Genomic DNA, 23592 nt, shown 5'->3' on the forward strand with positions numbered 1-23592 from the left:
AGGGGTGCATTTTTGTGGCTGCTGGTGCACAGTTACCGAAAATCCTGGAAAGGCGGGCGCGGGACCGCATCCGTGCCTGTGCCGAGGCGCAGAGCGGGAACAGCCTGCACGTGTCCGCTGCCGCCCGGCCCCGAGACGGCTGGCACGATCGCCAACCGGGAATCGGTTGGTGCCGAGGGTGGGCAAAGGCAACACGACCCGGTGGAGGGCGGCGCGGAGGGTGGCGCTGGCGGCATGAAAGGCCTCTTTGTGCGGGACTTGGGGTGAGGAGGCGGTGAGAACGGCGAGAGCTGAGCCCGGACCTGGAGGCTGGGGCTCGGGGACGCCGCCACCCGCCACTCCTCAGCCGCGCTGGAAAGATCCGGGTAGTGCCGGCAGGGGGCGGTGTGACACCGGAGGGGGTGAGGTGAAGGCCCCCGGGTTTGGTCTTCTTTGAGACCTGAGGGGGGAGAGAGACGCTTGGAGAAAGCGGGACGGAATTGAGAGATTTGTCTCCCCGCCCCCTCCCCTGGGTGGCGGAGACATCGCGCTGGCTGGAAGGGTGCATCCCCTCTCCGGGCGCTCACTCCGCAGTCTAGGAGGCGAGAGAGCGGCCCCCGAGGGCGGAGCCTCCCTCCTGCCCCCGGGTATCGCTGCCCCGACCTGGGGGAGAGAGGCGGGCGCCGCGCTGCCCTCCCTCTGCGCCCCCGCCGCGTGGCTTGCGGCTTATTTTCCCAGCTGGCAAGCGTCGCGCTGCAGACAAGGGAATGCCTGTGGTGAGTTGTTTATTTTGTCGAAGTTTGCGGTGGGCCAGGGGGACGTGGGGGGCGAGCGGCAGGCAGCAGCCGGGACTATTTTGTTTAGGTCTTGCTCCACCTGTGTGGTATAAATCTGCCAGCCTCAGGGCGGCAGGGGGCCAGGGTGAGAAAACCCCAGGGCTCCAAAAGGCCTCTTTTTGCCACTTGCAGACCCAGAACTACATTTGAATTTTCCACTCCTGGAATCGGCTAGATCCTAGCTTACACTACGCCCCATACCTCTAATCACTGCTTCACGTACCCGCTGCGGACAGGGCTTGCGCTGTAAAGGACGGTCAGCGCCCATGGCCCAGGGACAGCTGGCCGTAGAAGTTCTTCCCGGGTACCCCTCCCCATTTCTTGAGGATAGGAGAGCTGTTTAATAGGAGGGGCGCTCTTCAAACTAGCGGGAACTTGTTTGGGCTACTTATGGCACGAAGTCCGTTCAGGCGTGTCGGGTCTACTAGTACCGCAAACAGATCCAGGTTGGCCAGAGTTTCCCAGACTTGAGGCTGGGGGTCGGTAAGCGCTTGGCTCCCAGGGGAGCCCAGAGGAATCCCCCAGGGCTGATGATGACAGTCACCACCGCGGCTGCGTTTGCCTGGAAGAAAAGCCTAAATACATTAGCGAGCTGGTAAAGCTTTTAAGGCCTTCTCCGGAGTGAGTGGCTGGCTAATGAGAGGTTAATTTTGTTTGGAAGGGAAGGCTGCGCTGGTTTCCTGAGATAAATGGACAGGAAGCGCATTACCTCCGCGCGCTGGCAAGCGGCTACCAAATGCTTTTTGCACCTGCCGCTTTGAGCGGTGCGATCCGCTGCAGAGCCCGCAGGGATCGTGGGGGCCGGTTGTGTACGCTCGGGTGATGAGCCCCACTCAGGCCCCGGGCCCTCTCCTTCCGGGGGCGCAGCGCTCACGCCAGGCTCTGGGGTCTTCTCTCACACCCAGGTCCTGCGTGCTCAGGAGCTCAGGGGCCCCCTGATCCCGCCAAGCCCCCTCCAGGAGCGGAAGGGTTAAGAATGATGTAAGTACAATCCACTAGCTGCTTTCTGCTGGGCTGTGGGACTCAGGGCTATTTTAGCCCCAGCTTTGCGTCCACCCTGGACTGGGGAGCAGCGAGGGGGCCTTTACTCTAGAATGGGTTGAACAAATGGCTACCCTGGTAGCTCCTCTGTCCTAGGTGATCTGTTAAGCAGAGAGACCCTCGTGTTAGATTTATGGAAATGGAGATATATTAATGGGAATAGTTAAGACATCATGTATGGGTTCAGATAAATAAACCTGTAATTCTTATTTAGAACCCATTAATGTTGCTGGCATGTGTTTTAATTCTATCCATTCGCACGTTCATACCATGGGACGTTTTGCTGTGACCCCTAATTGTGCTGTTCTGGTCTCATCTTTTCTTCCTGAAAAAGATGAAGGGAGAAAGACTAGAGATGGCAAGGAATAGGGTGCGTTTGTGAGTTGTGCGAGCTGTCACTTCACGATTTTTTTTCCTGATTAAAATGTAAAACTTTTATAAGTCATTGATTTTACGGGGGGGGGGGTGGGGGGGATACCCAGATTTTTCTTTGTGTAATCTTAAAATTCTCCTAACTTGCAGCATTCGAGCTGGAGGAGTGGATGCGCTATAAGCGACCATTCACCACGCTCTTACTTTCCAAGCCAATTCGGGGGATCTTGCTAACCAGTCCGAATTAACCCTGCGAGTGTGTCAACTGACCTTAAGTCTTGAAAACAGGAACCACCTTGCGGTTTAATTGTGAAAATTAACATTTTACTCTAGCCGGCTGAACACTTATGTGGTAATAAAAAATGAATTGTTAGGCGTATAAATCTTGAGCTTGTCAAATTTTACAACAGATGAGCAATAAAGCACCTTAGAAAATGAAGTTTTCCCTCTAAAGAACAGTTCCATTCCGATGCCGAATTTGTGGTGACTCGAGGACGCCCTCTATTGATAAGATAGTTTAGAGCAGTGTGTGTCTAAGGAACAGGATATGGAGGTGGGGAAAGTGGAGGCTGGGGGCAGGGTGGAATCATAGCAAGTAATGACAGCGAAAAGACCCCAACTAAACTGAATTTGATCCCTAACTTTTGGTTATGTGTTCTGAAGTATGGTGAATAAATTGCCATGCTTTTTTCATAAGGGTCAAATTAAATCTTGGGTTAAGGAAAAAGAACCATCTTACTGTTAGTAGTCTTTGTTGGCAACATATTTTGCAAAACTGTTCACATTTGATTACTTAAAAAAAAAATATGTTGACCAGTATTTCATTAACTTTAGTTCTTTGATTTATGTAGTAATTGCAAGGGAGTAAATTTTTAGTCCCATAGTATTTACTCCATAATATTATCTAAAAATCGTATCAGATAACTCCTCCTGCAAAAAAAGTCATTTCTCCAGGCAACTCTGAAGCTATTATTAAGCATATTATGGATATACACAAGGCTTGGATTATATCTTGGGCAGTGAAAGGTGTGTTTACCACTTGAGTCATCATAGTATGTAATAAGTAATGAAAAGTTACAGTAAAAATAGGCATTCTTCTTTAGGGACCTAGTGGTTTGTACAGTTCATAATGTGTCTAATGAGTAAGCCGGAATGATGTAAGGTTTGCCCTCAATTATCCTAGTCCATTGATTAGCACATTGTAACATGTGGAATATTAACGTGTCCGTGGTTGATACGAAATTACCAATTAGAGATTATGAGTAGCGAGCGGGTAGAATTGCAAGCTACAATTTGACTATAAGTGAATTTAAAATGGCAGCCCTGAGCCCTTTGGAGGAAAGGCAAAGGCAAGGGCAGTCGAAGTAACTCCGAGCCTTTGAAGCCATCTTTTAGATTAGATACCACTTCACACCTACTGATAACAGATTGGAACCTATCATCAACCTCACAACATGCTTTCCTGTGTCTCCACTTGCCAACCTCTTTTGTGGCACACAGTTGGGGTTTCTTCCTCATTTACGGATACATCCAAGTGGCAAAAGTGGAAACCGATCTGCCATTAAATTAATATACTAAGACCACGAAAATGTGTGGAAAAGCCACCAAGCAACAAGAAATCATGGCATAATTACTCTACACTGCATTAAAAACTCACTATCCTCATTAATCTAATTACACTGTAACAACACGTTGAAGTTCGCCCACTCTCAGACTCCTCCCCGCTGCTTTCAGGAAGGGAAATGTCAGAGGAACAATAACGCCAGAGCCTCGAACAGCTGCTAGCGAATTCCACCGGGAGCTGGTGGGTACCTTCCCAGCCCATCCGATCTGTTCCGGACCGCGAGTTACAATCGGATTTTCAACGCGGTGGGGTGCTAGTTTTACCAAACGTCCGGAAAGGGCTCGGAACACGGTTCCGCAGAGGTGATTGGCTGCGAAGAGACCTGCCGCCAGGCGCCTGGTAAAAGCGCCCACTTCCTCTCAGGAGCAGGAGCTGGAGCGGGAGTGACAGACTGGGGGTGACTTAAAACACATACGCACACAACACCTTAAAGGGAAGCCGAACCCAATCACATTAATTAAAAGGAAAGTCAAAGGCCGCTTCCTTTGTAACGCCGGCAAGAGAGAGTAGCCGTTGCCAATTTCTGTAGGACAGGAGGAAACAGTAAATCGCGGAAAGGGGTGAAGGGAATAGAAGAGGAGGGAGCGCGAAGGAGGTTGCGCCCGGGAGCGGCGGACAGGACTCTAAACAGGCGGACGCGGAACTCAAATTACAATGAGCAATCTGAGGGTGGGAGCAGGAGCGGGGGCGGGCTCTTTGTCCCCTGCGAGTGGCCAGCTGAGCCCAGTGGACCAGCGCTTGCAGCCAATGGGGTGAGAGGGAGGGGCTAGGTCGGGGGTGGAGACGACGCGGATTGGCGCGCGTGAGGAGGGCGGGGCGGCAGTGCAAGGCTGAGATTGATTGACCGCGGGGTCGCGGTACAGAGATATCCGGGCTGCAGGCGGCTGCTCGCTAGGGCTGGGCGCGCCTCCAGTGGGTCCACGCCCGCTGAACCCACGCTGGCCGGGACCAGGGCGCCCGCGCTTTGGGGGCCGGGCTCGGCACTAAGCTCACCGTCTTTGTGTCTTTTCTCCCGCCCCCTCTGCCCCGCCTGCCGCCGCGATGCCGCTGCGCCCCGTTGCCGCCGCCGCCGCCGCCTCGCTCCGCCCGCGGCGCGCTTTTCGCTGCGGCGGTGGCGGCGGCCCGTATCCGACGCGGGCCTGAAGGAGGAAGAAGAGAAAGCGAGGCACGTCCCCCGGTCCATGCCGCAGCCACGGCCCCGAACCCGCCACGGCGCCCGTGCCGCCGCCCTCGCCGGAGCCCACGAGACCTGCATGGACGGGCATGGGCTTGAGAGCAGCACCTTCCTGCGCCGCCGCCGCCGCCTCCGCCGCTGCCGCCGGGGCTGAGCAGCGCCACCGCCCCCAGCTCTGCCCGCCGCCCCTGGCGTTGCTGCTGCTGCTGCTGCTCAGCCTCGGGCTGCTCCACGCAGGTATGAGGCGCGCGCGCGAGGGTAACCAGCTGCAGGTCCAAGTGCTTTGTTCCCAAACACTCCGGCTCCCGAAGGCACACGTTGGGGCAGAAGGGCGGCATGGCGTGGTGAGACGGTAGAGGCCTCATGGGCTCCAGCCCTGCACCTCTGCCGGGCTCACGGCGCAGCGGCAGGAACGCACCCGCAGGTCGTGCGGCGCGCCCAGGGCGCAGAGGAGAGGCCTCCTCCCCCTCCCTCTCGCGTTTCCCCGCCTTCGGCTCGGACCGTTGATAAATCTTCCCAACAGTCGCTTATCGAAGATTTAGCGGGCGGGGGCGGCGGGGGCTGCGCCCCCGAGACAAACGTTCCGGATGCTTTATTGCTCGCTGCATTGGTGTTTACTGAAAGTCAGGCTGGGATCAGGTTTCCACCGCCGCCGCCCCCTTCGAAGCGAGACAAGGAGCCTTGTGCTGCTTCTCTGGAGTTGGGGGTGGCGACGAGGGGAAGAAATCGCACCAGATGTAAAGATTTTCACCGGAATTTGAAAACCTGGGGGGTTAATCTCGAAGTAATTTAAACGTCTTTAAACAGGGATTTCTTCGTATTTGCCAAAACTGCTTTTAGTTCAGTTTTCAACCTCTGTGGAAAAACTGGTGCTTTGTGGTTAAGCCGCGTGTTTTCGGGTTCCCGGAGGGGTTGACACATCTCCCTGCTTTCTGGAGGTCGGCGCTTCCCCTGTGGAAGCGGAGTGAGTTCTCTGTCCTTAGCCAGGTAGACCTACAGATGAGCCTTCTAGCAGGTGATAGTTATTTTTGTTGTGAAATAAGTTTCACTAATAGAGTGTTATGTCGTTTGTATCTCAAGGGAGGGGGTATCTAGGATGCTTTTTATAAATAAGTGCTACGTCTAGGAGTTTGTCTAAAAAATTTCTTTAGTGCCAAATTGAAGCTAAATTCTCTTAATTTGAGAACCAACTAGAGCATTAGATAAGTTTTCCTTTGAGATCTTTTTGTCCTGTATTTTATGACAGCAGTCTCAACGCTGTGATCTGGAGAATCGTGAACTGTAATGCCACCCAACTGTGTGGAGTAGTATTTATTTATTAAGTCATACCAGCCTTTCTAAAAATCTGGGAGGTCTTTTAAGTAATGGAAAAAAAAAAATGTGGCATTTGAGGAGACTTAATTTACTTTTGGTAACTTTGCATTGTGATGGAACAGCTGCATTTTAACACTCACTTGGGGAAACATAGAGTGTAATAGTAAGTTTTACAATGATTAAGGCTTTAAATGACTGACTTTAGAACCTTAGAAAATAATGTCAATCTGCTTATGGTTCCAAGAAAATTTTCATGATGTGTCAAAAGTTACATTCATAAGTGTTTTGTGTGAAGACTATATGTTCATAATGTCAAAGTGTAGGTTTCTTGAAATGGAAATTGAAGTACTGGGTAGGACTGTGTGTCCCTCTTGACTGCTTGGAATATTGTTCCCCTTAGTTGCCAGAGAGTTCTATTACAGAACTGGAATGTGGTCCTTGAAGATTTTTCTGGCCAATAATGAAAGCCCTAAGAAGTTGTTTTAATGTTTTTGAAAATTAAGGTGCCTTATTTCAAAAACTTGGAATGTGAAACTCCTCTCAGTATCTTAATGTGCCCTCACTTAAAGTCACTGCTATATTCTACCTAGAGTTTCTGTGGTGAGTGATATCTATGGACAACTTGTTGGGGTTGGGTGATTAATTTGGTTATGGAAGAAAGGGCTCCTTTTGAAAGATAGCTTTGAAGCATTTTTCTCTTGATCATACAAGGATTGTTTCTCAGAGAAGGGAGCCTAGCCGAGTGCTCTTTGCAGATGGGCTACCATATGTTTTATGCCTGGATCCATATAATTTGCCACAGCACCCCATATGTCCCTGCATTTTACTTAATTCAGCTTCAGCATATCTTATTTCTTTTATTATAAACTGGTGATTGTGTGGCAAGTTCACACGTGCAGTCCTGGCATCAAGGAAATGGGTCTTGAATGGTGAAGTCTTTGAATCATTAACCAGAGCTCTAGACCCACAAATCCTTTAGCACTTTCATTAACTGGAATGAAAATAGTACCACACCAATCATAGATGACCTGGCTCCAAAAATGAAGAGATCTGTAACTGCAGGTTTTGATTTCTGCCCTTAGGAAATGAAAAAAGAACTTTTATACTTTGCTCCCTACCTCCCCCCCCCCATCCCCCACTGTAAGCAAATCTCTACAATTCCTGAATGGAGATCCAATATGGGAGTTACTTGCTTACTCATACACTTCATGGCCTTGTTGGCTACATCCTTGAGATTGTTTCTGCTCTGCATTTTCTTGGCATTTTGACAGGAAGCTTACTTTACCTCCTATAACAGGCAAAGTGTGCACTGTCATTATAAATTCATGAAGCCTGGATATTTCTGGGTGTATGCTGCAAATTAGTCATTATACGGGAGCCTGCAGTGGGGCTGAAACTGCTGACCCAGATGCACTCTCTAGTTAGCCCTCCTCTTTCCCATCATCTCTATTTGAAAGGCTGTTAGAAACCTCATCCCAAACAAAAGAACCCAAGGAGTTCTGTTTTATGTGTCATTTCTCAAAAGAATCAGCACCTGCCTGCTATAAAAAAGGGAAGGAGTGGGGGGGTGGGCGGCCTGGGGGAGGAAGGAAAAAGGAGGTGGGAATCTAAATTATTTTCTGAACAGTTGCATTTGCATTTCATGCTCTTACTTTGGAATATTTTATGACTATTTGAAATAATTATAAGTAAGTGTATGCTCGGATAGATTTTATAGACCATAAAAAGAACAAATAGGCACTGGAAGTTTAGCGGAAAGTTCTTGTGCTGTCATTTAAATTGTAGTCCAGGAGCTCTTCATTATTGAGTGATCTTGGCCCAGTTTTCATTTCCTTGCTTTCTGCTTGCTATGACTCTGATTTAAAAAGAAAAACATAATTGATACAGTAGTTGCTCAAGTCTTTAAGCCATCAGCTACTGTTGTGTGAGACTCAGGAATGTGGAGGAGATGTGATATGAGGAACGAAAACGGGATTTGAGGAAAGGCATTGCGCCCTGGGCTTTGCTCTACCCATTTGTGATCCAGCCAGGACAAGGCCTGTAGTTTCCCTTTGTCCTGAATTTCCTAACTGTAAAATCGCTTTAATGCTTTTGAGTTGATTGGGTTTTTTTGAGTAAAAACAGTTGAAAATGACTTGACTTGATCTACTTTGGAGAGAGGAAATGTATAAATACAGGAGCTGCTTTTTACCAACTCTGGAATGAGTAAACATGAAATATGCCAAACACATGAAGGTGTGCTTGTGGGTTTTTTTTTTTTTTTTTTGAGTGTGATTTAGTGATAGCTGTAAGTCCATAGCTCCAAAATATTAAAATACTGTTGTTGTTTTTTTTTTAATTCAGGTTAAAGTAAATGCCCTATCTAGACTACATTTTTCTCTTCTTGGTCTTTGAAATTTAAAAATGGTGGGGAGGTGGCTTGAGAGGTTGTCATCTTGCAGTCTTTTCTGCTGAATTCAAGCTAGAAACAGATTACAGGCTGTTTCATTCAGGCTTAAAAGTACTTTAATACTGAAAAGATTAAAGTATCTTTCTGGAACGTTACTAGGGTTAGTTTTAAGTCTTCATCAGATGAAGTCCTAAATCTTGATAGTATCCTGAAGTTTGTGTCCACGTCTTAAAATAATTATATACTTAATGATACTCTTTTTCCCCCCCACATCTAGAATAGGAATTGTAAAATATTTTATGCCTGTAAAAGATCATGAAGTTCTTTTTAGAACAGTCTCCTCATTTCTCAGCTGAGGTACCTAAGACTTGAAAGGATTGAAACTTCCTCCAGTGCAATGACCTAAAAAGAATGTGGAAGTAACACAAAATATGTCTTAGTTAGTTTCCATAAAACTTGAGGTGGATGATTTAAGAAAAGTACTTTCCTTTTCAGTAATTCTAGAGTTCCCACTTTAAGGACCAGAATATTAAACTGTTTGGCACATACAACTGACCTAGTATTGGCAATTCTTACATCTTTTTATGCTTTGAGAGGTTTTTATTTTTTTATATGAGAAGCTAGTGGCAAAACATCATTTGAAAACTGTCAAATAGTAGGGTAGTAGTAGGTGGTTTTTCATTACTTCATTTTAACTTTGCCTAAGTCATTAGGTATATTGGAACTGTCGACCTAAGGAAAAAAGTCATTTATGTATGTTCTAAGAATTCTGTGTGCTATGTTTCCTTGGTTCTGATAAAACACACTTGGTGCAGTCATCTGCCTGTGCAGCATGATTTCAGTGTGGTGTCCTTTTTGATTCAGTGTACCCTTCCTGATGAGCTGCTTGGGATCTGGGATCCAATGGTGACGGGTGTTAAGGGAGAAGTAAATCTGCAGCTTGGTTAAACGATCAACTTTATTTATTTATTTATTTATTTATTTATTTTAACATTTATTCATTTTTGAGAGACAGAGACAGCACAAGTGGGGGAGGAGCAGAGAAGAAAGGGAGACACAGAATCCAAAGCAGGCTCCAGGCTCTGAGCTGTCAGCACAGAGCCCGATGCAGGGCTCGAACTCAGGGGCTAGAACTCCCTGACCGTGAGATCATGACCTGAGCCAAAGTCGAATGCTCAACTGACTGAGTCACTCTGGTGCCCCTTGACTTTATTTTTTTTAAGAGAACATTTACACTTTGTAGCATCCAGGGGATTGTAGGTTTATATACAGTTTGTCAATAAACATCCTTAAGGAAATGCAGAATAACTTAGTACCTGGATTTTCTCTTGATATTCTTACCCTATAGCTGTACTAGAATCAAGTAAAGGTGTTTTAACTAATGCTATAAATTTAGGGATCCCTACCTAATGTGTGGAACCTTAATCATGGTTTTGTGCTTTCCAAAGCGAATGAGTTATACACTTAGCAAAATCAAAACAAAGTTCACATCTTTAACTTGGCCTTAGAGCAGAGGAATCTTTCTCAAAATCTATAAACAATAGCAAAGTGATCAAATACTCCGTTTAATTTTAACATGAGAATACTGGGCTCAGACTCATGTTCCCTAATAGTGGTTCATGATTTAAAGTTTTAAGGTAACTGATTGCGTGCAGTTTTTCTCCCGGTGGCTTAATTTGTGAGGGAAAAAGAAGCACAATGCAACCCTAGTTCTGAAGGCTTTCTTAAAATAGGAGTGTATGGAATAGAACAAACTGTTCCCAAAGGACAGTGTCATTTTCTCATGTAGCTCAGGAAGTTGTGAAGCGTTTAAAAAACGTTTGGTGTTATCTTTTTTCTCATAGGTGACTGCCAACAGCCAGCCCAGTGTCGAATCCAGAAATGTACCACGGACTTTGTGTCCCTCACTTCACACCTGAACTCTGCCATTGACGGCTTTGACTCTGAGTTTTGCAAGGCCCTGCGTGCCTATGCTGGCTGCACCCAGCGAACTTCAAAAGCCTGCCGTGGTAACCTGGTGTACCATTCTGCTGTGTTGGGTATCAGTGACCTCATGAGCCAGAGGAACTGTTCTAAGGATGGACCCACATCTTCTACCAACCCCGAAGTGACCCATGACCCTTGTAACTATCACAGCCATGCAGGAGCCAGAGAACACAGGGGAGGGGACCTGAACCCTCCCAGTTACCTTTTTTGTGGCTTGTTCGGAGATCCTCACCTTAGAACTTTCAAGGATCACTTTCAGACATGCAAAGTGGAAGGAGCCTGGCCACTCATAGATAATAATTATCTTTCAGTTCAAGTGACAAATGTGCCCGTGGTCCCTGGATCCAGTGCTACTGCTACAAATAAGGCAAGTATACTTTTTTCTTTCTTATAACTTGCAGATGTTTGATTCTTCAGACAATTTTTGAAGTATGATACAAAAGACAGTTTAAAAGGAACGTTTTCTTGTTCTTGGCATGCAATTAACAGGGTGAATGAAAGATTAAATGAAAATCATTTAGTAAAGAATTTCTCTGGAATTCTAGGCTTATGTAAAATGTGGGTCTTAGTACAACTAAGCAGTGATATGCAAAAAACAAAACAAAAACAAAAAACACCGAAGTTGAGTTCTCTATAGAAAAGGCAGGCCTGTTTAATGGGAAAATGTATACTTTTTTTTTTCTGTGAAGTCTTTTGAGTGTGACTCTTGTTGAAGAAATCCATGTTCCTATTTATCAGATGACCAAAGTGGGTGTTCCAAGTAAAGAAAGCTATCAAACCTGGGGCAATAACCCATCAGGAAACATATTTTATTGGAAATTCGGAAGCTATAGTAAAATGTAATGGCTATAAGCCAGCTTCCCAGTGGCAAAGCCACAATTGTGTTTTAGTTGTTAATGTTGCCGTGACCAAGGAATTTTAGAATTGGCTATTGTGGAGCAGTGATGTATAATCCCTGTCGTAATCTCAGGATAACATTTTAATTAAGCTGAGGGGAAAACTGACAAAATTAAGTTAAGCTTACCCTGCATAGCTGCCCTTGTCTGTGTTTGTGTGTGTGTGTGTGTGTGTGTGCGCGCGTGCGCGCGCGTGCGTGTGTGCGTGTGTACTTGCGTTAAGCTAATGCCAAATGGAGATCATCTGAACCAACTTTAAGGCACCACTGTCAGTGCAACTAGGTAAAGGGCTATGAACTGGATTCCCAGTTGGCAGTCAGTGCTAATTCAGGCATTAGTAAGTAAATACAGAGGTCAAAAAAGGTTTTCCAGAAAAAAAGACTGTCCCAAATAACCAGCTCCTTCCCTGTCTCTCCCAACTACAGAATCACACATACAGGCTATCTCATCTTGTTCATTTTCCTTTATCTGTTCGTCAGTTGGTTTGGACTGAAAGATAGTTGACAAGGATCAAGCTTTTGTAATAGTTATGACGGCTCTTTTGATTCCAGGACACCCTCCCTTGCCTCTAAACACGTGTGGCGTATATTTAAGTGAATTTAAATGATTTTACTTGGCATTTTGTGGAGGTAATTTTACAACCCCTCCAGAGATAGCTGGAGACACCCAGGGGTGTCACAAATCTAAGATTAGAAGTCATTGCTCTGAACAAAGAAGTCTGTTACATTAGTCCAAACATTTTAGGTGGACTCAAAAATGTTTATGCTTTAACTCCCAATAAAAGCCCAGGTTTGCCTTTCCAAATCCTGCAAGTAAACTTTACCTCCTCTGGTTTTTATAAGCATGCAAATAATTTTTCTTGTCTATATATTAAAATGCTGTAAGTTATGGTAGACAGGTACACAATTATGAACTTATAACACAAATCATGGCCAAAAATCCATCATTGCTGCAGAGTCATAGTGCATAAAACCTGGGGATAGTCTTTGGGAAAATATGAGGCTGAAGATTCAAGAAGGCACTTCCACTGGGAATGGAGAGAGTCATCATTGATCGTGTAGATAATTGAGGGTTTAGAGGGCCTTCACAATACCTTTGAGATTAGTAAGTGCTTTGTGCACAAGAAAATATTGGTTCTTTTCACAAGCCCTAAATTTAATTTTCCATGCCTTCCATCCAATCACGTGTCACGTCTACTTGTTACTTAGCCTTTCAAAATTCTATACTTTTTACTGATTGTGGTGAAATATTTGGGGACAATGAATTTTGTTATGAGTATTAATATTACATAAATGGAACAATTGACACTGAAGTATTTTAGGTCATTCCATTTCAGTTGTGATTGAATCTGTCATAGTTTTTAGCAAATAAATAAAAAGTACAACTTTGCTTTCTCCCTCAGTTTTGTAATGATCAGAAGTTTCACCCATTCCAAAAAGGATGTAGGAGAAAAACCATCCTCTGACTTAAATTCAAGCAGGCAATGAGAACATGTGGTCTTTACGTGCACTGCTGGAAAGTAGTTCCCCACATCTGGTGACCATGCTTTTCAGCAGCAGATGACTCCATGGCTTTGCAACCTCTGGTAGTTTTGTTGTGTTGTTTTGTTTTGTTTCCCTTCTACTTTTTTCAACTCTCTGCAAAGCCCCCCAAAATATCTGGAAGGTTACTGCTGAAGATCTGTCTCAATACTGATATGATCTGTGCTGGTGAAACACAACGAAGGGACTAAAATTTTGCAGCACAATTTCCTTTTACCTACCCAGGGCCAAAATAAAACCTTTAAAAATTTTTAAGCAACGAAAAAATGATGGTAATAAAAATAAAAATGCTCTGAAGCAAAAAGAACGTAGGAAATAAGTTCCAAAAAAGATCTGATTGTTTTTTTTTTCCTGATGTCTACTGTAATACTTTCTTAAAAAATCTTTCAGAAGATTTTTTTGCATGAGTCTCAGCTTTACTGAGACCTCAAAGAGGTACATAGACCAGCTCCTTAATAACTTAGCACTGCACATTGGAGTTACTGTATCATCCTTGGGGTCAAGCATTTTTAATGACGTATGTGCACAGTGTCACTAGATTTAACCGCTGACCAATGCTATGGTAGAGGCTAGCCAACTGTGCTGCTGAAATTGTTGTATGTAAGCACTCATTCATTTCACTGTCTTCAGCTATGAACTGAAGCACTGACCCCAGTGTTATGCTCAGTGAGGGCCTAGAGATAATTTCCTCAGTCCTGGGAACCTGGCTTCTTGAGCAAGCCATCTGGTAGTCATCTTTGTGATCTCTACCTGCCCCTTAGTACCTTTCCATCCTCACAGAAAGACAAAATGTAGGGGGAAAAAATCTAAACGCAATGAAAGTGAAGTCATCTCTATTCAAGGGGTCATTTATTAGCTAAGCCTTTTTCTTTGTCCACATAGCAAGCATTGAGTTTAGGGCAGCTAGACTTGCAGTACTCAACAATGTGGCCTCATCCACCGTCATCTACTTTCTGTCCTCCTTCCCTGGGAAACTTAGCGTGGTTTTCCAGTTGATCATGATGGGCACAGATATGCCTCCTCCAGGCCACTCTTGTTAGGCCCTCCACCAGCCCGTCTCCCTCTCTTCAGAGGAGTCTTGTGCGGTCGCTACCTTGCCAGGTAGGTGTGTGTGTCGCTAAAGGGGAGGCCAGGGCTAGCTTTTTATCCCCACCCAGGGGCTTGAGGGGTTTCTGGCACAGCTGCATGCCTTGGCTGAGATCCACACCAGCTCAGAGCTGTCTTTCCCACCTTTGGCTCTGAGAGGCGGCTTCAGGCCTGCAGGCCCTGGAGAAGAGAGATGAGAGGGACAGGCTTAGAACTGGCAGAATTGGCTAAATAGGGAGGGGGGGGGGGAAGCAGTTTTTGTTTTGGGGGAAGAGGCGGCCACACTATTTAGGCTCCAAAAAGGACACATGTGCATAGCTCTCCTGGGCCTCAGACAAATACGCCGGATCATCTGGAGAGAATTCTGTTCAGTACCATCTCTTGCCCATTCTCTTTGCCAGCTCCTTCATCTCCTGTTCACTTCACTCTGTGTATCTGTGTATCTCTGTTTAAGTGGACTTAGGCTTTGTGCCATGGTTACAGAAGGCAATTTTGGAGTAAATTTGATGAAAAGATTCTTTACTTTACAAATGTATTCCTAGTAGCCTAAACAATGGGAATACTTTTTTAAATGATTTCTTACAAGTACTTTGGATACCTTAGCTCTATTTTTCAATTTATTTTAATGTAATCTTGTCTTTGTGCATCACTCTGGCTTTGTCATCCTGTCCTTCAGTCTCAATAAAACAAAATTGTAAGTAGGAGGGGAGATTGGGGATGACGGCAAGTGCCTTTATAGACTGCTACAGAATTTTCCATGCTTCCTCCTTTAGTGAGAGAAGGCAGTTTACCTTAAGGTGTTTGCATTTGGGAAAGAGGTATGTTCTTCGTCTTGGCCAAGCCAGGTGACTGTTGGCCAGGTGGGTGAGCACCCTGAGGTGCCTTGTACGTTCCGTGGGCTTCCAGCTCCTGGTAATCCTGTTGGCAGTAGTACTTAGAGCCTATCCAAAGCATGAGAGGAAGAGGCCATGCCCAGCAGCTACTTATTTATTAAAGTCCATAATTATCCCTAATTCTCAAATTCCAGCTACTTTCTGGGAAATTCCTAAAAACTTCCACTGGTTGATGATACTAAAGATATAGGAAGACTTAGATTGTTGGGTTCATTCTTGCTTTCTGTCTCCTTCAAACTATAACCCAAGGTGCATCATTGAGGTAAAACATACTTGCTTGTGGGGCCCTAGAACATGGTTTGGGTCCTCTCCTCCTCTCTGACGCCCATTCACATGTAGCTGTTGTTGCACAGCAGTACGTGGGCACGTAAACCAGTGTTCTGGATCATTTTCTGTTGGTTACAAAATCAAAGCGAGATGTGCCTGCATTTCAAAGGCTTTCAACTGTCATGTTAAACATATCTCTGGATCAAGGTCAGGAAGACTGTCCTCTTTTGAACCCAGGCCTAGTACATCTTTGTAGCCAAGTTTTTGCCCCCGACCCCACCCCATTATGTTTTTAGTATCTTTACAGAGATAGTCTGAGCTAAACAATAATGATCATTCTTATTTTTATTGACTAAGAAAGATGCCTCATACTCCCATAGGCAGGATTGTATTTTGAATATATGGACACTGTTCTTGCATGCTGGCTGCATTATTAGAGGGGACAGTGGCATTTTCTTTGAGAATATAGAAGCCTTTGCTTCCAGAGATCAGAAACTTCCTTGCAGGTGACTAACTTTTAAAGGCTGAAATTGCTCTTTATTTTGTTGTGATTATCTTTTATGCAGGTAATTCTTGCCATCTCTTTAAGATTGCTCCTTGTCCTAGCATTTGCAGAAATGCTGGGGGTGGGGGGGGGGGAGTAAGAGTGATTGAAGCATATTGGGGAACAGATGGGAAAGAAGTTTGCAGTTGTAGCTCCCTGCTCAGTGTAATCATTTCTCTCCTAAAGTGTATGATTAACTTGGCGCTGCATTTGAACCACCGAGCTTTACGGGGCCTACCATGGGGTGGTGAGGGAGATGCAGAAGTGGTATCAGTCTCTGTCTGGGTGTAAGCACATAGCACATCAGCCGTTGGTGGAGAATTGTGGGGCTTGTGTGTAGAACTAGCCACTCAGGGTTTCTTTCTAGAACATCAGTGGCCCACATTCATAAGCTGGTTGCAGATGTTCCTACTTAGCAAGTTGTCACAGGTGTCAAGAAGGGCCAGAGAGGTGGGCTGCTCGCTGTACCCAGGGCATACCCCTTCCCCTGGTCACTGTCACAGGTCACCGGTTCTACTCCTGGTATTTGGCACAGTCTCCCTTTCCACCCACTATGGTCAACGTGGCCCCTCTCTTGAACCTGCATTTCCTTATTCCCTTATACCCTAGAAGGATCTAGAACCCTGGCTGCCACTTTTGAAGGTTGTTGGTCTTTAATAACCAAAATAACTTTCCAGAGTTTTTTTAATAACTTTCCAGAATTTGACATCAGAGTCACCAATTCTTAAATTCATTTTTCTGGGTCCCATCTCCTCTTTAAAACCCATGAAAGCATATCTTAGATAACCTTCTCCTCCCTGACTTTATTTACTACTTGTAGAAACAAGATTGAAACAATAAACAGGGTGCCTGGCTGTCAGTTAGATGTCTTATTCTTGATTTGGGCTCAGGTCATGATCTCACGGTTCATGAATTCAAGCCCTGCATCGGGCTCTGCGCTGATAGTGTGGAGCCTGCTTGGGATCCCCTCCCTCCCTCCCTCCCTCTCTCTTTCTCTCTGCCCCTGTCTTGCTCTCCATCTCAAAATAAACTTTTTTTTTTTTTTTAAGAAGATGAAAACCGTAAATAGTTTTTAGAAGAGAAGTCAGCTATAATTCCAGGTGGTTGTGTTCTTCCTTTGTCCTTTTCTGTTTCCTGCCTAGCTCCTGTTTGTACTGGATTATAAGGTCTTAGGCCCAGGAGCTACTCAACTTTGCTTCATACGGGTTCAGCGAATTTCTTGGAGGGAAACGGATTTCCAAATATATGTAAGGGGGAAAAGAAGAAGGAGAAGAAATTATTAGCTGTATGGTTTATCTTTTAGTGTAAAAGATCATTCTGTAAGATGAATGGGCCTGCCTTGGTGGTTCTTTATGCCATTCTTGCCATACAAGCTACATCATCCTATTGTTCTGTGCATTAAAATCCTCTGGGTCCTAATCTTTTACCATCTCTGTTCTGTAGAATGAAGAGACTTAGAAGATGTTAGTAGAAACCATCTAAAATTGTATAAAGTTTGTACCTGCATATCTATTAAGCCCTGTATTTTGAGTCATCCTTCTCTGTGCCCCTCCCTCTGTCCCAGCTGTGGTTTAGGAGGAGCAGACCTTCAAAATATCCTCCATTTGTAAATGAGATGAACACAAGTCCTGTGCTAGCTGGGCAGGACTCCCTGCACTGCTTATGGGCCTCTGCTCCTTTCAAACAGATCCACGATCCTCCACAACTTAAACGAGAGGCCAAGTCTGATACACAACTGACAGAACTTCTTTTACTGTCACATTTCTAGCTGCCCTGTTAAATTTTCTTTGGGTCAACATTTTGAGAGGAAGGGGTGAGAAGGAAACACCGGATGGTTGGTACTTTTTTGTTGGCTTCAATTAATGCTACCCAAACAGTTTCTGCCTATGTGGAATGTGGCACATAAAAAGAGTTACTCTACAGTGCCGAACAATGAAAAATCTACCTTACCCATCTTGTCTTTATTTGTTTTGACTGCAGTAGAACTTGCTCTTCCACTGTTTTGAATTTTGTGTTCTCCTGGGTGGGGTAACTTCAGGACTTTGTAAAATGCTCAACTTAAGCGATAACTAACAAGCATAGCAGCACACATCTGAGGTACAGAACTGAACTGGACAGGCTTCCAGTGAAAACACAGTGCTGTTGATTGTAGAAAGAGCTTTTGGTGAAACTGGGTCTCTGGCAAGACGAGTTCTTTGTGTCCTAGTGAGCCGGTTATTTTAAGAGTTGAAGCTAAAAGAATGGCTAATTCTGGTGGGGTTCTGTGAGTGTTAGAACGTTGCATGTGTGCTACGGTAGATTGATAATGATGGCATTTAAACACTAAATGCTCCTCAGCTCTGCATTTCCTCCTGAAATGAGGGGTCAGGGTTTAATCTTTATACCTAAAGGTACGTTCAAGTGTGCCCACGTGTCCAAGTTTGCGCTCAGTGGTGTTGCTGACTTCCTCTCTCCTGCCTCACGCACATGAAGACCAAGGCTATTGCTTGTAGCATTTCAGTTAACTGACTTCTTGAAATACATGGTCATCACCTCCAGCCACCTCTTTCGTGAATGGGCTTTTTCTTTCTTTTTTTTAATAGCCCTGGGAACTTGAAATTGAACCTAGAAGTGGTAGAGAGTGAGTGTATTATAAAGACCTTCAGACCCTTTTAGTTTTCAAATCATTTCTCAGAAGTAAAAAATGATCGGAAGCTGTGATTTCCTAATCCCCATAGGTTTGGGCAATAACTCTGCTGAACCAAGGCCTAGGGCATTGGCCAGAGGTTCTGCTCTAGGGCCTCAGGATCTATGGCACTGCCCCCTCCGCCTCTTTGGAGGGCAATCCCCAAAGGCAAGACCTGCTAGGGCAGATTCCTGCCCCTAGAGTTACACCTCCAGCCCTGGCTCTCACCTTTCAGAATACTTCTGGCCTCTGGTCTGAAGCACAGTGGCAGTGGAGGCCTGTAACACTGTCCACACATGCTTAACTTCACATCTAGAAACATGACTTCTTACACTTGGTGGCCTCATCATAATGCAAAATCTGAATACAGCAACCAACAAGTGCCATGTTGAGTCCTCTGAGTGGCTAAGACTTGAGGACTAGATGCCCTCCCTCCTCATGCCCAGCCTAGCCTTGCTCTGCTCTGTACCAGGAAGCTGGCCTATTTCACTGTCTAGGAGCCTATTTATACTTAGAGCCTTCCTTGTTTTAAGTACACAGAAGTTACTCTTTGGAAGTCTACATTTTTGTGCCTCTTATGTGTCATCCCTGGGCCTGCTTCCCTTTCACTCTTGCGTATTCTTTCCAGCCACTGAGATTAACGCTTCTCCCCTGGACCACCCTAGCAGCCTCAGCTGTGGGTGTCCTTCGCCTCTGGTTTGGTTTCTTCTTTCTCCATCCGCTGCCAAGAACCCCTCCAGCAGCCAAGGCAGCCCTTGTTCCTGCATGTATTACCTGGGGCAACACTGAAGAATAAATAAGTCTGATCCATTCCATTTCTCTGGAATCCTGGAAGTGCGCCTAGAACAGAGCTCTGTGGAAAGAGATTCCGAGGGTAGAGAAACCTATTTTGATACCTCTTTTGAAGGTAAGAGGCCTCATTCCAGCCCTAAAAGAGGAGTCCGCCACCCTCCTCTTACACATGTATACTGTCTTTCTGCTAGTACCTAAAAAAATACACTTTTGTAGGTCTTAGGTTCAGCTTTCTTGTATGTAGATACTTGATGTATAGGTTAAGTCGTCATTTTAGAATTACATATCAGTTACTGACCATCTCAACAGTTTCCTCTAAATACTGTATACAATACTCTACTGTGTCTTTTTTAATTCAAGTATACTTCACATACAATGTCATATTGCTTTCAGGTATACAACATAGTGATTTGACAACTCTATACATTATACAGTGCTCACCACGATAAGTATAGTCACTATCTGTAACTGTACGACGTTATTACATCCTTATTGACTGTAATCTCTTTGTTGTACTTTTCATCTCCATGAGTTACTTATTTTATAACTGGAAGTTTATACCTCTTAATCTCCTTTATATTTCACCCATCCTTCCACTGCTACCACCACCCCGCCCCCAGCAACCACCAGTTTGTTCTTTGTATTTTGAGTCTGTTTGTTTCTTATATTACAGGTATAAGTGAAGTTATCCAGTGTTTCTTTCTCTGACTTATCTGACTTAGGGTAACACCCTCTTTATCCATTCTACTTTCAGTAGACACTTGGGTCACTTCCAAATCTTGTTTATTGTAAACAATGCTGCAGTAAACAGAGGGGTGCATGTATCTCTTTAAATTAGTTTCCATTTTTCTGGAGTAAATACCCAGCAGTGGAATTACCAGATGGTATAATCTTTTATTTTTAATTTTTTGAGGAACCTTTATACCGTTTTTCCACAGTGGCTGTGGCACCTGGCTCCACCAGTTTACGTTCCCACCCTTTTCTCTCCTACTCACTAATACTTGTTAGCTCTGTCTTTGTGATACTAGCCATTCTACCTGGTGTAAGGTAATCTCTGATTGTGGTTTTCATTTGCATTTGCCTGATGATTAGTGATGTTGAGCATCTTGTTATGTGTCAGTTGGCCATCTGTACGTCGTCTTTGGAAAAATGCGTATTCAGGTCGTCTGCCCATTTTTTAATAGGATTTTGTTTTTGGTATTGACTTCTATAAGTTCTTTATATGTTTTTGAAAATTATTCTCTTACTAGAAACACCGTTTGCAAATATCTTTTCCCTTACAGTAGATTGCCTTTTCATTTTGTTGGTTTCCTTCACTGTGGAAAACCTTTTTAGTTCGATGGAGTCCCAATAGTTTATTTTGGTTTTGTTTCCCTTGCCCAAGAAGACCTACGGAGAAAAATGTTGCTAAGGCCAACATTCAAGAGATTGTGGTCTATGTTTTCTTCTAGGAGCTTTAATGGTTTCCAGGCTCACATGTAGGTCTTCAATCTATTTTGATTTTATTTTTATGGTGTAAAAAGTGGTCCGCTCTTCCCAACACCATTTATTGGAGAGACTGTTTTTTCCATTGTATGTTCTTGTGCCACTTTGTTATACATTAATTGTCCATATAAGCATGGGTTTCTTTCTGAACTTTTTTTTCTGTTCGATTTATTTGCGTGTCTGTTTTTGTGCCAGTGCCATACTGTTTTGATTACTACAGCTCTGTGTTATAGTTTGAAATCAGGGATTGTGATGCCTCCAACTTTGTTCTTTTTCAAGACTGCTTTAGCTACCCAGGGTCTTTTGTGATTTCATACAGATTTTAATCCTAATTCTGTGTAAAATGCTGTTGGTATTTTGGTAGAGATTCCATTTAATCTGTAGATTGCTTTGGGTAGTATAGACATGTTAACAGTATTCTTCTACTCCATGAGCATAGTATATCTTACTGTGTATTTACTTGTTGTCTTCAATTTCTTTCATCATTGTTTTACAGTTTTCAGAATAGAGGTGTGTCACTTACTCGGTTAAATTTATTCCTAGGTATTTTATTAATTTTGATGCAATTACAAATGGGATAGTTTTCTTAATTTCTCATTTTGAGAGCTTCTTAGTAGTATATACAAAGGCAACGGATCTCTGTATATTAATTTTGTATCCTGCAGCTTTATTGGATTTAATTATTCTAATAGGTTTTTCGTGAGATCCTTAGGGTTTTCTATACATAGTATCATTGTCATCTGCAAATAGTGACAGTTTTACTTCCACCTTACGAATTAAGAATGACTTATCTTTCTTGTCTGATTGCTGTGGCAAGAGTGGACATCCTTATTTTATTCCTGATCTGAGAGGAAATTGACCCTGAGAAATAAAGAGTAGATATTTTGGACCTAGAGATAGAGCTTGTGAATGTTTTCCTTTGAAGCATGTACCCTTATTGGAGTGGTTTATTTTTGCTCACACCAGAGGACTTAATGTAGAGGCTGTGTGCCAGTTTATCTAAGTAAGGGTAAGAGGGGATGTGAGCAGTGGTTCTCTTATCCTCCCTTATAGGTGCCTTTTTTTTTTTCCAACCTATAATTGCACCCAGAGGATCTAATGAAGCAGACATATCAGCTGATGATGCGAAATAGAATTAATCTTAGCTTCCTTTAACACAAACAGAATTTTAACCAGGTACTTATCAAAATTGTGTTTCTCTGTGTTCTTTCCTAATTTCTGGGACTATTTCAGTTTCGTTTGTTGGCCCATCTTAATCCAAGAGATAGGAGTCCCTTGATCTGAGAGTCCAGTTCTGGAATTTGAAGATTCTGGTAAGGTCCTGCACTTACAGTGCTGAATAGCCTGACTAAACGCTGATGGTTGTTTCTTCCAAAATACAATAAGCACAAGTAGTTAAGTGTACAGCCTTAAGGGAATTCTGCTGTTTGAAAACCTATGCACAGCACTTCACAAAGCTGTTGAGCCTGGTGGAGCTCTTTCTCTATCTTGGCAAAGCTGGGCCTGGGTTTTCCTTTGTTGGTTACCTCATTTTCTTTTAATGCATTTTCTTTTCGTGGTGGAAAAGAGAGGCAGGTGCCCCTAAAGTTCGATTTTTCACAGCAAACCTTAAATCCGTATATCACATGTAGAAAGGTTGTTTTGTAGCTGCTATCTCTGTCTTCCTAATAGACCTTGTGGGTGGTAAAGATCTTAGGGAGTGCAACATTAAAAATGAATGAGGAGTACTGGAGTAGTTTGTCTGAGGTAGGGGTTGAGAGGGACTTGGTGGGAAAGGTTTAACAAAAGGCATTGATGTTTTAAATGCACAGAAATGTCATCCATCAATAATAAATGGTGTGGCGTAGAATAGATGTGCCAAATTGAGTTATTATAGCATATGGATCAGTTCATGGATGGGGAAAAGTAAGCACTATAGCTGGTGTTTTTAAATTCTCTGTTTGAGAGCTTTAGAATACAGTTTTGAATATCCTGTTTTCACCCTCTAATAGCTGCTAGTTGGCAGTTGAAAACATTTGGAATGTCCAAAAATTCTGAGGTGTTTGGTTTTTTTTGTTGTTTTGTTTTTTTGTTTTTTTTTTAAGAATAAGAATTGGGCGCCTGGGTGGCTCAGTCAGTTTAGTGTCCGACTTGGGCTCAGGTCATGATCTTGCAGTCCATGAGTTCGAGCCCCATGTCAGGCTCTGTGCTCATAGCTCAGAGCCTGGAGCCTGCTCCAAATTCTGTGTCTCCCTGTCTCTCTCTCTGACACTTCCCTGCCCACACTCTGTCTCTCTCAAAAATAAACATTAAAAATATTTTTAAAAAATAAGAATAAAAAAATTTTGTTTTTCTAAAAACAAGATAGAATCTGAAAATTAATTTCTGGCTTCTTACAGCTGAGTGCCTTTTTTAAGAGCTTGAGTTGTAATTGTATAAGGAATGAAGTTACATTACAAAATATAAGTCACGTACAACTGTTGCCTGGTGTTTTCTTCACTCACGTTGATTATATCTCTAGGTACCTCTTCAGTACATAAACTACAGGGAACCACTCAGGAAACCCCTCTAGAGAGCAAGAGAATGTGAGCTGGGGAGAGGGGCAGAAGGAGAAAGAGAATGAATCTTCAGCAGGGCCCACACTGATTATGGGTCTCAATCCCACAACCCCAGGATCATGACCTGAGCCGAAATCAAAAGTCGGATGTTCAACTGACCGAGCCACCCAG

General features: G+C 44.0%; 1 protein-coding gene across 1 annotated transcript in view; it reads left to right on the forward strand.

Annotated features, from left to right (window-relative positions):
* Positions 1-452: 452 nt before the first annotated feature.
* Positions 453-23592, forward strand: part of LOC125917054 (repulsive guidance molecule B) — a 28913-nt gene continuing 5773 nt past the window's right edge. Inside the window, exons 1-4 of the mRNA XM_049623307.1 lie at positions 453-755; positions 1721-1796; positions 4998-5263; positions 10574-11082. Of these exons, the coding sequence (XP_049479264.1) occupies positions 1792-1796; positions 4998-5263; positions 10574-11082 (780 nt within the window). The 5' untranslated portion in view covers positions 453-755; positions 1721-1791. The remainder of the gene's footprint in view (positions 756-1720; positions 1797-4997; positions 5264-10573; positions 11083-23592) is intronic.

This window comes from Panthera uncia, unplaced genomic scaffold (genome assembly GCF_023721935.1).
Source record: "Panthera uncia isolate 11264 unplaced genomic scaffold, Puncia_PCG_1.0 HiC_scaffold_1433, whole genome shotgun sequence".
Taxonomy (NCBI): Eukaryota; Metazoa; Chordata; class Mammalia; order Carnivora; family Felidae; genus Panthera; species Panthera uncia.